The 13,609-nt window shown below is 40.7% G+C and overlaps 2 protein-coding genes across 3 annotated transcripts; one reads left to right on the top strand and one right to left on the bottom strand.

Moving 5' to 3' along the window:
- Window positions 1-15: 15 nt before the first annotated feature.
- Window positions 16-5,514, bottom strand: mpzl2b (myelin protein zero-like 2b). The gene is made up of 4 exons (XM_062988390.1): window positions 5,329-5,514; window positions 1,831-2,000; window positions 1,166-1,376; window positions 16-1,051 (listed from the first exon to the last, which is right to left on the bottom strand). Exons 1-4 carry the CDS (start codon window positions 5,381-5,383, stop codon window positions 891-893), a joined length of 597 nt encoding a protein of 198 aa, XP_062844460.1. The 5' UTR covers window positions 5,384-5,514; the 3' UTR covers window positions 16-890.
- Window positions 5,515-7,514: 2,000 nt separating this feature from the next.
- pafah1b2 (platelet-activating factor acetylhydrolase 1b, catalytic subunit 2) lies at window positions 7,515-11,793 on the top strand. Of its 2 annotated transcripts, XM_062988379.1 has the most exons (6): window positions 7,515-7,688; window positions 9,153-9,233; window positions 9,957-10,046; window positions 10,364-10,480; window positions 11,069-11,191; window positions 11,274-11,793. In XM_062988379.1, the coding sequence occupies exons 2-6, from the start codon at window positions 9,156-9,158 to the stop codon at window positions 11,550-11,552; spliced, it is 687 nt and encodes a 228-aa protein (XP_062844449.1). In that variant the 5' UTR covers window positions 7,515-7,688; window positions 9,153-9,155; the 3' UTR covers window positions 11,553-11,793. The 2 variants fall into 2 exon arrangements, with proteins under 2 accessions (XP_062844449.1, XP_062844450.1); XM_062988380.1 differs by lacking the exon at window positions 7,515-7,688 and having other exon boundaries at window positions 9,110-9,233.
- Window positions 11,794-13,609: the final 1,816 nt, after the last annotated feature.

Raw genomic sequence — 13,609 nt, 5'->3', positions numbered from 1 at the left:
AACTGTTCCATAATATCAGTTTCAGTAAGGTGCTCATCAACGTTTATTGTTTTTCATGTACGCACGCCACACACTTGTTCATAAACAATACAAAATACTCTTAATGTACAAAAATAATAACCCAACGGGGCCAAATTTACAAAAAATAAAATAAAGAGAAAGATATCCACAAAAAGCAGAAACTTCCACCGTTTAAACATTCATTGCCAGGTCTTGGACAAAATTCCCAGATAATGATGAATTTCCATTCTATTAAGAGAGGAATAAGATCAGAAACGATGCTCAATGAACACGATTAAAAGAGAAAGTATGAGTTTCATCAAAGCTGCAGTACATAATATCTATTTATCTATTAATATTTTATTTATGAAGTTTCCCCCTTTTATTGTAGCCAATTCTTAATAAATTATCACAAAACTTGAATGTCTGATCCACCACCATCATATTGTAGCCATTAGAAAAGTATGAAGTGTTGTACGGGAAGTACACGTGTAAGGTCTTGACTGGTGTTTTGTTTCTGAGTCCCGAAATGTTTTGAACTGCATCTTTAATTAGAATGAACACTAACACTGATAACCTAAAACCTGTCGTCTGGAGGAGAAGTGTCTATTTTATGAGACATGCACAAACGTGTGATCTAAAATCACAACGTGAAGAAAACTGTACAGATAAAATATTTATATACTGTATAAAAATGCTAAAATCATAAGAACGTTTAAAAGTTCGAATATCCAATAACAGGCGCTTGATTAGATTTTTTGCCTCTTTGAGATGTCTCACAAAATAAAAGGAAGTGTGTTGGTTAAAAAATCAGGACCAGAAGGCGGGCGTGGCCCCCGACAGAAAAGCCAGAAGAGCGGTTCCAGCTAGAACCAGCGTTTCTCGGTCTCTCACCACACGCTCGGCTGCTTCGCCTCCGGAAGCTCCAGGTCTGAGTTTTCACGCCGGTTTCGGCAGTATCGCACCGTGAGGTAAACGGCGAGAATGACCAGGACAATCAGGATGGCTCCGCCCACTGCCGTTGCCAGGATTCCCATCTCTGAGAACTTCACTGAAAGAAAATAAGAGCGCCGAAGCCACTGGTGATACTGGTCAGGACATAAAGAAATAAAAAAAATCTCATTCCCCATTCGTCCTTACTGAACACACAGACTGCCTGTCTCACCTGATTGGACGACCTGAAGGCGGATCTCTCCGGCGAGGCCCTGGATGTCGGGCGGATTGAGCACCTGACAGGTGTAGGTGCCGTTGAAGTTGTACTGAACGTCATGGAGCGTGATGGAAACGTCGTTCTTCATTACGTTCCCCGACCACGTCACGCGTCCTTTAAAGGGCCCGTCTTTGGGGGGATATGACTCGGTCTGGTAGTAAAAGAACTACACAGATAAACAGATTTGAGATGTGATGCAGGCAGGCCAGTCAAGCACACACACTCTGTGTCTACAAAGCCTGGCATCGTATTGCTAAAATAATCAGGAACCATGGCTGGTGGCTTTCACACCTTTGGCTGAGAACATTCTGGATAACAGTAGAATCGTCAGGTTGCCAGATTCCCAGAAACATTTCATAATATCAGGTGCGGTAGATGGTGAAGTACAAATTTGATTTATAATTATGGAAGACTGGACAAATCCAGAGTGAACTGACGACTCTTACAAAGAGCTTTAACCTGCACTGAGGAACACACTGTGTTTTCCGTATTCCTCTGCTGCTCGTACTGGTGGCTCACCGTCATGCCGGATTTTACACACCTGACGATCAGGAAATTCAAAGCGAATAAAACAACCACACGCTGTATAAAGTAAATAAAACCGATTCTCTTTTCCTCACCGATTTCGCTTGTTCCTGAGCGAGCGGTCTGAAAAGCCAGGACACGGACACAGAGCCATCTTTAACGGGGTACGTGGACTTGAATGTGCACTTAAGCACCACATCCGTCCCGTTCAACGCCGTTATCTCTTTGGGTGTGGTGATCTCCATCGCTGACGCCTGCCGTTCACCTGGGGAGGGGAAACAAGACGAGGAACGAAGGTGCGGTCACAATCGGATCTGTAAATCAGGATCTAATTATACAAGATACCACAGCTTAGCTTATATCTCAGCTCTGCTACCAATCAACTGGGCTCTCTAGCAGGGACAATCGGCCGTGCCTGCAGCAGACAAAACTGCCCACTAAGGTCTGGGTTGGAAAAAGACGGGACTAGAAATGGTGCAGGGTCTTCGACACATTTTAAGGACCCTGATTAGTAGCCCGAGGCGCCTGTACAGAAGTGGAGGATTGTGGAGATCAGTGGGTGACTCTCTGTGTGTTCCAGTGATGGTTTTTAATGTCCGTTACTGACTGTGGGTTTGGCTGCAGCTTTTTTCTATTGCTAGATGGTATATAGTCTCATATTGCACAGCCTAAGCACACACACACACACACACACACACTCTTCAGTAAGCGTGTTCATGTCTTTCCATGACTGCCGCCTCTTTAATGACCTCATTCAGTTGCTCCTCATCCAAGCTGAAAGGAACATGAGGCGGTTTGTGCTGTTTCTGTAGCTTTCGTACAAATACGGTCTCCTTAACGTGACCTGCCTTATATCACAGTGTGTGTGTGTGTGTGTGTGTGTGTGTGTGTGTGTGTGTGTGTAAAACACTGTTTACATTCCTCCAGTAAAACTTGGCGCCGTGACCTTCAGCCTGCTCTCTACGTCTAGCTTCTAATGAGCCACTTCAGCTTCGACATACAGAATCAGAATAGGATCAGTTCAGGATCCTAGTATTAAGAAACTGTAATCTTAAATAAAGGCATAAATGAGGTGCATGGTAGGAGTATAAACTAAAAAGGTGCCAATCCATCCCAGCTTGACACACATTCACTCACGACGGCATTTACAGCAGATAATCCGTCGACTGTCAAATAATGGGTGGGAGGAACCCTGGGAAAACCCAGAGAACCCCGAAAACCCCCCAAAAGAAACAAAAACAGCACGTGAGGGTCCTCAGGAGAGGCTTGCTGAACCCTGGTCTCCAGGGCTGATGCTGTGGTGCAGCACCCACTTCACTAGCTGCACCAATATGATGTACTGTTCCTAAAGCTGTTGTATACTTTGCCTGGGAGTTGAAAACAGTTTGTTAACAGAATTAGTGGTCATTCATTATGTTTTACTTTTAATGGTTACAAAATACAGCTCAGGCACTTAACTGTAAATAAAAATCTTGGATGCTTGTGTGTGAGACCAGTTTTAAACTAACATGTGCTTGGTGCGAGCGTGTGTGTTCCTCATAAATGTGTTATATATCGTTATTAATACACCTAATAATAATAATAATACATTTTATTTATATAGCGCTTTTCAAGATACTCAAAGACGCTTTACATAAGACAAATAATCAAAACAAATACGTACATACACCATACAAATCATAGTACAAAATCAAAATAGTACATCAACATCAAGAATAATTAAGATAAAAACAAAGAGAGCAGCATAAGACAGTTCATTAAAAATTAGCTAAATTATGAGAGAGAACAACAAATATAGAACAATTTCTTAAAATTAGACAGAAACAGGACAGATTTACATGCAATCAGGAAACTGAAAACTTTACAAGTTTTAGGATCTAGGACTTCACATTTCTGTCGTGATCTAAGTATAAAAACTATTAAAAAGAATAGCAAAAATAAAAGCATTTATTTTGTGTTGTTACAAGTTAAATGCCATTTTGAATAGATGAGTTTTGAGAAGTGACTTGAATTTGGACAGGTCAGGACAATCTCGTAGGTGTTTGGGGAGAGCATTCCATAAAGATGGAGCAGCTATGGAAAAGGCCCTGTCACCCCAGGTCCGGTGCTTGGTCCTAGAGGATATGGACAGTAGGTTAGCCTCAGAAGAGCGAAGGCTACGGGAGGGAATGTGATGATGGAGCAGGTCGGTGAGGTAGGATGGGGCCTGATTATGGAGAGCTTTGTGAGTGAATAGAAGAATTTTGAATTGAATGCGTTGAGCAACGGGAAGCCAATGAAGTTTTTGTAGAACAGGTGTAATATGATCACGGGAGCGAGTATGAGTAAGGAGGCGAGCAGCTGAATTCTGGATATACTGAAGTTTGCTTCACCTGCATTAAACAAGCTGCTGTTAAACCCCAACGACAAAAAACACGCCTGTCTCATCGCTAGTCATTTGAGGCAATGTGCTGGTGATCGGAAGGTCGATTCTGAGTTCAAGCCCCACCACTGCCATGTTGCCTTAAGCCTAAATTGCTTGCACAAATTGTATTTGATCGCATGTGAATGACACAAATATAAATATAAATGAAAACATGGTGAATGAAACATTTTTACATTTTGTAGGATTAAAACCTGGAACTAAAATTATTTAAACAGGAACCATCATGTTTATCTACTTCTTAGTGGGAAGTGTTGAATAATGCCAGAGATTCAATAGCCATAACATTTCTGAGGAATAAACCCTGAGAAACACAAGTCCATGGCATCAAGGTATCTGCCTACCAGCCCGTCCACTATAACGATCATGAAACTTTAAGCATGAGTAATAACCGTGGACTTCCATGGAAAAGACGTCATGTTGGCAGCTCACGCCTCTCTGAGATCCCAATTAATACCTCACTGACACTTTCACACATATACAGGTCAACAGGTCACCCATGCCGTGGGCTTTTGTACCATTCGCTCACAGCAGTCTGGATCGTCCTGTTTGTCTTTGGTACGGGAACTCCACATCTGGTTTTCCCAAAAAAAAAAAAAAAATCTGACCACAGCACACAATTGCACATTTGTTGTTCCATATTTGGAGATAATGATCACGCTGTGGTTCAGAGGAGACCTTTGGGAAAATGGTGTTCCATCCAGTAAGCAACCAAATGGCACCCTTGTCTTGAAGTGACTTCTATGTAGCATATCAATGTAGTAATGTTGAGTTTGGTATTGTATTAAAAAGGAAAATGGTAGTATCACATCTACTTGGTTAAACACTTTAAGTATCTGAAACTATTTAGTGTTCCAGCATGCAAGTGTCACACGCACACACACACACACACACGCACACACACACACACACGCACACACACACACACACACACGCACACACACACACACACACACGCACACACACACACACACACACACGCACACACACACACACACACACACGCACGCACACACACACACGCACGCACACACACTGTTTACGTGACACACCAGTGCAGAGGGTTTACTTTTAGTATAAAACCCACTTATATATAAAAAAGACTTTCTGATCGAATCACAAGTTTAACTTTCCAAAGTTCAAACGAAAAAACCGGAAGTTTCGGACTCACCTGGCGTGAGAATCACACCTAAAGCACAGAACAGATACATCCATATCCGACACATGAGTACAACACACTAATATCCCGGGTAAAACTGGTAAAAAAAGGATTAAATTGAGGATAAAATCTCAAAGTTACAACCGATTTGCTCGAACCATGCACGCAGACGGAACTCCGGGCTGCAGATGTGTCGCAACTCCTGGGAGTCGATTGAAAAAAAGAATCGATTCACTGGTTACAAACATTAGAAACTGGGAGTTTGATTCAGATTCGTTGTGTTAAAACGATTCCAGGTCTGTAGAGTCAAATTTTGAGGTAAATTTTAATTCTGATATTTATTTCATTAAAACAATTCACCCAATATACTGTTAAAACAGGTGTGGCCCTCAGAGACATGGACGATGCAATAGATTCGAACGAGTCCTGGTATCTGGTACCCAAAATGTGGTTATAACTTACCATGACAGTCACAGTCACAATTATTAATAAATAGTTTTGCACTGCACATTCTGGATGGTGTTTTTGATGTTTTGACTGATACAGTTTTATAACAGAAGTGCTTTTATGCAGAAGTGCCACCGAAACTCTGACCAGAATTAATGATTAGTAAAGAAAATACAATGAAATGTAACACTGTAATACTGTGTGTGTATTTCTGCTTGATCCATTTCCAGTCCTGTGGTTTTAGTTTTAGTTTTTGTAACAGTGGGGGTTTGTTTTGTGGAATCCATACTCAGAAGAATCGATTCAGTTTGTTTACATGACTTTAACTCGGAGTCGACTTCAAAAGACCAGGATTCGAAAGTCGTGGGTGTCACCGTAACGAAGCAAGAGTTAAAACTTGGTGCTTTTTATTACTGTAAAATGCTCTGTGTAGTAAACACTATTTCCAGACATGGATTCCCTTTGGAGTCTCAGTAGCTATTATTTTAAAGAGTAAAAGCCCACTATTGCTATATTAACCACTATAAAGTCAAGAACTTAGTGAGTATTTGATTTAATATGCTGCACTGTAACAGGTAACAAGTGCATTCAAGTAGGAATGTCTGGAATTTGGATTAACCTTAGCTTTCTTCTGCTGGTAAAAAAAAAAATACAACATTTCATTGTGTGGAAGTTCATCATGTTATAAGAAAAGTGAAGCCTGGACAAATATAAATAAATATGTATTACCAACACTTTTCTGTATAGTGTAAAACTGTCAGGGTTATGTAAATGTAAAGTGGTTTAGGTGAAACCTGGTCATGAGAACTAGGCTGAATGTGGCTTGTCAATGGTCTGTGGTTCAGTAGACTGAAAAGAAACAAATTGTTGTCTTTGCATGCACGAAAATAAGAGCAAAACTTGCTGTTTAATTTAAAAATTAATTAATAATTAAAAAAAGCAATTTCCTGCCCCTGAACAAATGATCATTCTGAGAAGCACCTGAATAAAACATTTGGTGATTTTAATTAAAAAAATTGTATTACATTTTTAACACATTTGCAAAGATTCCTGCAAAACTAATTTTAAGAACCAGTTAAATTGTGGGAGATGAATGATTAATTAATTGTGTAATTAATTACTTTTCGTTTATTTATCAGTCATTGAACAAGAGCCTAAACATCTTGTACTGGACAATAGGCTTTAAATTAAACGCTTTTCCGCCACCTTGTGGACGACTTGCGTTATTACAACATTTGGGTTGCCAGATATGCTCCGTTTAACCCTTTATTCTGGTCTATCTTAACATTTACTAACGTGTTAGAACATGTAATAAGATTTAATTATTTTTACAGCGTTTTGTGTCATTTTAATGGAATTGATTGTACTTTTAAAAATTTGCTACAATTTAAAATATCCACACCACATCCTGAATTGTTCATTTGGTGCTGCTTTAACTTTAACTTTAACTTTATAACACATTTCTTCATTGATAGAAGCAATTACTATGTTAAATACTATAATTAACTTTATATCACATTTAAAATATAGCAGCTCTTATTCAGAGTTACTTACAGAAGTGCTTTATGGTTTTCCCATTAAACAATCCCTCACTCTTGAACAAACAAGAATATAACAATAAAATATGCTTAGTTAGTTTTATATGTAGTGTAAATGATGGTGAGGATGTCGAACAGTTGCTAGGCAGGAAACAACCTTCACCCATGCACATTTCTGGCAACCCTAAATAGGGGCGGTAGGGCAGACGCAGCCGGTTTTGATGATCAAACCATCATCCGTGATTTATTAAATTCTAGCTCATTTCTGATCAACAGAATCGGATTTGTGGTAGAAATAAAACATAAACGCTGTATTTAGTTTATAAGCGACGTGTTGTGCAACATCAGCACCAAACCGCTGCATCCTTTATCATCACTGCGAGTCAGGTTTGTATCTGCTGCTCTCATTATTATTATTGTTGTCATTATTAACATTATTATTATTACTATTATTAGAGCATGTGTGTGTGTGTGTGTGCAGTATATAAATGTAACTGATTGTTTATATATAAGTGCGTGTTTGTGTGCAAATCGTTATGTTTTGTAAAAGCTTTACAGAATCAAGTGAACCGATTGATTTGAAGAAAGAATCGATTCATTGAATCGGAGCGTAAACGCACCGCAGCGACGCCTGGTGGCAGAATGAGCGCAGTGCAACCGAGGTTTATAGACAATAAACCTTATTGTATAGTATAGAATAAATTATAAATATTATAGCATTTTACTATTAGTTATAGTTAGATTGTAGGGTAGTGGTGCAAAACATGTTTGCTTTTTCACTATTTTATCGTATTATAACATTTCAAAATAACTACATTTATATACATGGCCAGTGGTAACCTAGTGGTCAGGGCTTTGGGCTATTAATCAAAAGGTTTTGGATTTAAATCCTGGCTCTGCCTTACAGCCAGCCACTGTTGGGCCCTTAAGCAAGCCCCTTAACCCTGTGCTCTGAGCCCAGCATTCCAAACAAGCTGGGATCTTCTTCAAACACTTTCCCAAAAGATTAATAAAGATCTGTCTATCCATCTACAGCATCTAAAAAAAACCATAATCATTATTGCAATAATAGTAATAGAAATAATAAACGTTAGAACGACTACAATAATAAACAATCATTATTACAACTATAATGTAATTACTCAAATACAACAAGAATTACATCAACAACAATGGTAATCATAATAACAAAAGAGTTTCTTTCTTTGGAAATTTGGTGTGGTTAAAGTTAGGTTGGGTACAAACACTGATTTGAAAAATTCGTTTTGATACAGTGTCTGGTCTGCACTTGTCACTTCTGCCTCTGTATGACAGATTTTGGAGGAATGTGTGGAATTGCTGCCCCTTTGAAGGCCACCGACTGTCACACACACCCACTATAAACACGTCTGTTAAGCAACATGGTTCACAGTAACTGGAGATGCTGGATCATTTCGTGTTAATATTTGTTATTAATTATGGATGCTGAGTCAACGATCTACTCAGACAGGCAAAATACTTCCAGTATATAAACCTGGTGCACATTTGACTTGATCTGGTTACTTAAATTGACTTTGGAATGCTAAAATGCTCAGGAATAAACAGAAATATTTGTTAATTTGCTACCCACAGATAAATATCAGCACAATAACAAATAGTTCTTCAAAGCAGCCTGACCATGGCTACCATACAAATGAATGTAAACTAGTTTCTGGTCTGAGTGGGAATTAAGACACTTAATATTCAAGCCTCGTCTTTTTAAAGTTGTTCCAACACTTGAATAATAACAATAACACTTGAATAATAATAAGTGTTTAATAAAATAACGATTTGTGGTGTTTATTGTTGTTTCTTGTATTTCTTTCTGGCTAGAGAATGAATGAAGAGGAGAACCCGGCTGCTCAGTGCGTACAGGTACAGGACGTCCACGGTGATGGGCGCTGGATGTCACAGGTATGAGTAAATCTGTGCTGGTTATGACTGAGTTTTAGAAATTATGTCAAAAGTTTACGTACACTTGTAAGATTCATGCCAGGCTTGGGTTTTAGGGTTTTTTTCTGTGACTAAATAATGGAAATACATACGGCTTTGTCCTAAAAAACTTCAGGGAATTTGAGTTCATGAGTTTATTGTAGGTTTTCTGACATATAATGTGTGTAAAGTACACACAGGTATAAATGTGGACCCACTTAAACCAAGTGTGCTTAGGTTCAGAAGCTGCTGGAACAGTCAGGTGAACTTTATAGCTGCTTGAGGCTTCTGTGTGTAGAGAAGCTTCTGCTCAAGTCGAGCATCACGGTGTCTGTACTGCGAAGTGAAATAAATAGACCTGCACAATTCTGGAGGCATGATTTTTGCACAAGTGCATTCTGGGAACATAGTTCGGTTCTTCAGCTGTACAATTCGGACCCTCTGAATTTTCTCGTGAATGTTATGTGTGATGTAAAACAAGAAATCATTAAGCAAACAAACGAGGCCTCGATTATCATGTTAAGCAGTGATAATAATAATTAAATATTAAATAAATATTAAATATTAAATATTGAGTCTTAAGTCTGAGGTCACGCTGCTACCCTGCATACTATTTAATGCACATTATTATTGTTTATCATTTTCACCTTTTAAGAATCTGTTTGTGTGTGTTTGTGTGTGTGTGTGTGTGTGTGTGTGTTACAGCATAACAGGTTCGTTCAGGAGTGTAAGGACGCGGAGCCGGACGTGCTGTTTGTCGGAGACTCCATGGTTCAGCTGATGCAGCAGTACGAGGTGCGGTCGGCTCCAGCTGTGTACATGATTTCTATCCTGCATATATAAACACAATCAATACATTAAAGCAGCAGCTCACTCGCCACACGTGATGTAAGAGAGACTATGGTGGATGGGTGTTCGCATTCTGGATTAAAGACACAGGACACAAAGTGCTGCTGATATGAAATTACGATCTACAATGCAGATACTAAGGCCAGTCAGATTGACCGATCCTGTCGAATGCTGCCCCCTCCTGGTGAACGTGTGAGTGTATCTTCGTGTCGCGTCAGGCTTTTTGGATAACGTAAACGCTGTGTGATCTGTATCCTGTGTAGGTGTGGCGGGAGCTTTTCTCACCTCTGCATGCGCTTAATTTCGGGATCGGAGGAGACACGACGTGTAATGTGCTGTGGAGGATGCAGAACGGAGAACTGGAGAACATCAGACCAAGGGTGAGAGGCACTGAATTAGGAAGAGACAGGTTGTGAATCTCAGGCTGTGCCACTTGAGCTCTTGAGGTGATGAGTTCGAATCTCGGCTTTGCTAACGACATGGACAACAAATGGCTGGTCTGGGGGAGGGAGAGAGGGTCATAAGGTTTCCTCATAACTGCTGCAATTACGACCCCTGCTGGCATAATGCGGGATAATGAAGATTGGTGCGTGACTCTCCGTGCGCGATACGGATCTCCGTATGAGCCCTGTTAGCACTCAGTGGACATACAGCAGTGGGACTCGACTCCCAGGAATCAATAAGGCTGCATAAACCTGTACAATACAAACCGGTGATCACTGGTTACTGGTCCAATTGTCTCTATTTAAGTTAAGGACAAATTAGACACGTATTAAAGCTCAAGCCCAATCTGCTATTAAAAACAATTAAACTTTACCGTTTGCTTAAATACAGCAACATATAAGATGGGGATTAGCTTGAAAAATGGGCGTGGCACTTGTAAACTCTATCAGGATGCTAACAGGACCCGGTCCTGGTGATGAAACCCAGTGAAGGTGATTGTGTGCTTTTGTCTCGGATGACCTCAGGTGGTGGTGCTGTGGGTCGGAACCAATAACCACGAGCACACGGCGGAGCAGGTCGCGGGCGGGATCCTGGCCATCGTACAGCTGCTCCTCTCGCGCCTCCCCAAGGCCAAGATCGTCGTTCTGGTGAGGGATTTTTGCTATTAGTTGTTCTAGGTTCCTCTGCATTTATAAAATCCTGCCTAACCCGACCGCTCCTGTCGCTCAGGGTCTGCTACCCCGCGGAGAGTTCCCCAACCCTCTGAGGGAGAAAAACGCGGCGGTGAATTCGTACCTGCGCTACTCGCTGCCCCGCTTCGGCCCCGTGCAGTTCCTGGACTCCGGCTCCAGCTTCGTGCACTCGGACGGCACCGTCACCTGCCGGGACATGTTCGACTTCCTGCACCTGACGGCCGGCGGGTACAGGGCGGTCGCCAGACCTTTACACGAGCTGCTGCTCCAGCTGCTGGAGGAGACGCCGCAGGAGAGACGCGCCTCCCTGGTGTGAGAAGAGACCGGGTCCGAGAGTGTTACAGACGGATGTATGATATCACAAAGATACTAGCTGTTGTGTCTCAGTGTGGATAGAGCTATATACAGTATAGCGGAGCAGGAAAGCTAACGAAAGCTAACTACAGAAGCTAACGCTGCTCTGTTTTGTCGTGTGAAAGAAACCATGCTGTTTATTTATAAACATTAATGTGTGTAAAGTGTGCATGTGTGTACAAATAAAAGCTGTTTGTGTAAAAAATAAATGTCTCCTTGTGTATTTATAGATCCTGAAATTTCTTGAATATGTTTTTAGGTTTTGTAGCATTAACAAGAAACCAAAAACTAAAGTCCTACACATGTACAATGTTTATTTGTTTTAAATTCCTCATAAGTGCTGCAGTTACGCCCTCTGCTGGCCGATCGATGGCACTGCACAGAGACGGAGGATGATGGAGATCTGTACGTGACTCTCCGTGCATGATACGGATCTCCATATGAGCCCTGTTAGCACTCAGTAGACATGCAGCCGTTTGCTTAAATACAGCAACATATAAAATGGGGATTAGCTTAAAAAATGGGCGTGGCACTTGTAAACTCTTTCAGGATGAGTGCACGTTCTTGTATATTTATAGATCCTGATATTTCTGCAATGTTTTGTAGTTTCTGTAGCATTAACAAGAAACCCGACACTAAAGTCCTACAGACGTGCTACAGAGTTTATTTGTTTAAAATGACGTTTATATGCACTTAAAAATCTACTGACAGTAGCTCTAATGCTATAGATCGTCTCAAATAGGCTTTTTACACTTTTGATCTAATTAACTTTAAGTGCTGGGCAGGAAATTGTGTCCACTAAAGTCCGCTGCTGTCTGTTATCATGCGTAGATAAACACACAGAACACGTTTACAGTCGATCAGGATGATAACCAACGTCACAGGAATTACTCGTGTCAGCTTTTATAGGATAAATGTTTACTGTACACGTCATGTGACCAAAAGTATGTTGGTAAAAGATCAGTTATATAAAATAAGTTAGATGTATGCCTTTAACCTTCTGGCCTCGGGCATAGCTGTGCCCCTGCACCCAATGGAGGTCCATAAGGCAAGTTGCCATCACAAGTCAGGAGTGGAGGCTGTTATAGTTGCATACTAGTGTGTAGGTCCATACTAATGTCCATGATTTTAAAATAAAAGGTCCAACAAGCTTGTAATCAGGTGTCCAAATAGTAGGCCAAATAGTAGGCCTATATATTTATATTTGATGGTGTTTTTAATGAGGGTGAAGCTGTAAAAGTCAGTTTTAAGGCTGTTAAAGTCCACATGACTGTTTTACTTCTGGGATTCAGACATATAACCTCCTACTCACCAAACTGCCTGCCCAAAGTTTACCATCATGCCCACAGTACCTGATCCCTAGACTTTCATTCATTATATAATGTTGTACTGCCTGCATGTCACCAGGATTCCTCAGACCTTTAGGCTTATATAATTATTATTTGTTTATTTTATGACTTATTTTTGTATCACGTAATTAAATAAAACAATAAACGGGATAAAATTAGGTAACGAGGTGCAACAGTAATAAAGGAAGAGACAGGCTGGTAAACTGGGCATTAGATACCCTGTGTGTGACAGGCACAATGTGATGGGTGAGATGACCGGACGTGAACCTACGTGGAACTAAATCAGCCGTTTATAACTGAGTCATGTGTGGATTATCTTATCATGGCTGGATGATAAACACTCGCTGCACTTTGACAGACCAAGTATTCATGGGTTCATCTCCCAATAAGGACCCTAATTAGTAGCCCTGTACAGAACGTGGAGGAACGTGGAGATCAGTGCGTACCCTCCCTGGACACGATCGGGTCCCCAGCAGCAGAGGAGTCACTCGTTACGATCAATCGGTCCAAACTGGCACAGCAACGACGGGTACTATCGCTGCCGAACAGATGCCAGATCATAAATGTAGATCACTTGAGTCATTAAGTGCTCGTTAAATTGTGCACGATGTTTATATAATAATGAGGAGTAATAAAAGATTCATAACACAACTATTAACTATTAAACACA

Source organism: Trichomycterus rosablanca, chromosome 26 (genome assembly GCF_030014385.1).
Source record: "Trichomycterus rosablanca isolate fTriRos1 chromosome 26, fTriRos1.hap1, whole genome shotgun sequence".
NCBI classification, from domain to species: Eukaryota; Metazoa; Chordata; class Actinopteri; order Siluriformes; family Trichomycteridae; genus Trichomycterus; species Trichomycterus rosablanca.
The sequence above is the reverse complement of the archived record's forward strand: the minus strand, read 5'-3'. Positions and strand labels throughout refer to the sequence as shown.

Coding starts and splice junctions, on each gene's coding strand:
- mpzl2b (XM_062988390.1), bottom strand. CDS start 5,383: ATGTGTCGGATATGGATGTATCTGTTCTGTGCTTTAGGTGTGATTCTC. Junction 2,001..5,328: donor AGGTGTGATTCTCACGCCAG/GTGAGTCCGAAA, acceptor TCCCCTCCCCAG/GTGAACGGCAGGCGTCAGCG. Junction 1,377..1,830: donor CTCAGGAACAAGCGAAATCG/GTGAGGAAAAGA, acceptor TTATCTGTGTAG/TTCTTTTACTACCAGACCGA.
- pafah1b2 (XM_062988379.1), top strand. CDS start 9,156: ATGAATGAAGAGGAGAACCCGGCTGCTCAGTGCGTACAGGTACAGGAC. Junction 10,047..10,363: donor AGCTGATGCAGCAGTACGAG/GTGCGGTCGGCT, acceptor TATCCTGTGTAG/GTGTGGCGGGAGCTTTTCTC. Junction 11,192..11,273: donor AGGCCAAGATCGTCGTTCTG/GTGAGGGATTTT, acceptor CCTGTCGCTCAG/GGTCTGCTACCCCGCGGAGA.